Source organism: Cariama cristata, unplaced genomic scaffold (genome assembly GCF_000690535.1).
Source record: "Cariama cristata isolate BGI_N322 unplaced genomic scaffold, ASM69053v1 scaffold26416, whole genome shotgun sequence".
NCBI classification, from domain to species: domain Eukaryota; kingdom Metazoa; phylum Chordata; class Aves; order Cariamiformes; family Cariamidae; genus Cariama; species Cariama cristata.
In genome coordinates, this window is record NW_009621923.1 from 1 (window position 1) to 231 (window position 231).

General features: G+C 62.3%; 1 protein-coding gene across 2 annotated transcripts in view; it reads right to left on the reverse strand.

Moving 5' to 3' along the window:
• Position 1: 1 nt before the first annotated feature.
• ARFIP2 (ADP-ribosylation factor interacting protein 2) overlaps positions 2–231 on the reverse strand; it is a 5,596-nt gene continuing 5,366 nt past the window's right edge. For both annotated transcript variants that reach the window (XM_009702163.1, XM_009702162.1), the window contains exon 8: positions 2–174. In XM_009702163.1, the coding sequence (XP_009700465.1) occupies positions 19–174 (156 nt within the window). In that variant the 3' untranslated portion in view covers positions 2–18. The remainder of the gene's footprint in view (positions 175–231) is intronic.

The following is a 231-nucleotide window of genomic DNA, read 5'->3' on the forward strand; positions in this document are numbered from 1 at the left end:
CGGGCGGCAGGGGGGGGCTCACTGCTCCTCCAGCCAGGAGGGCTTCTCAGCACCAGGGGTCTTCAGCTTGATGTTGAACTGCTTGAGGGTCTGCTCCAACTGCTGCTGATTCCCAGCGAAGTAGGCAGAGATAGCGTTGTGGAAGAGTAGGAGCTGCTTGTGCATCACCTTGATCTGGGAAGAGCAGGAGGGGGTCAGCCGGCAGCGAGCCAGCCCCAGCACCCAGCAGGC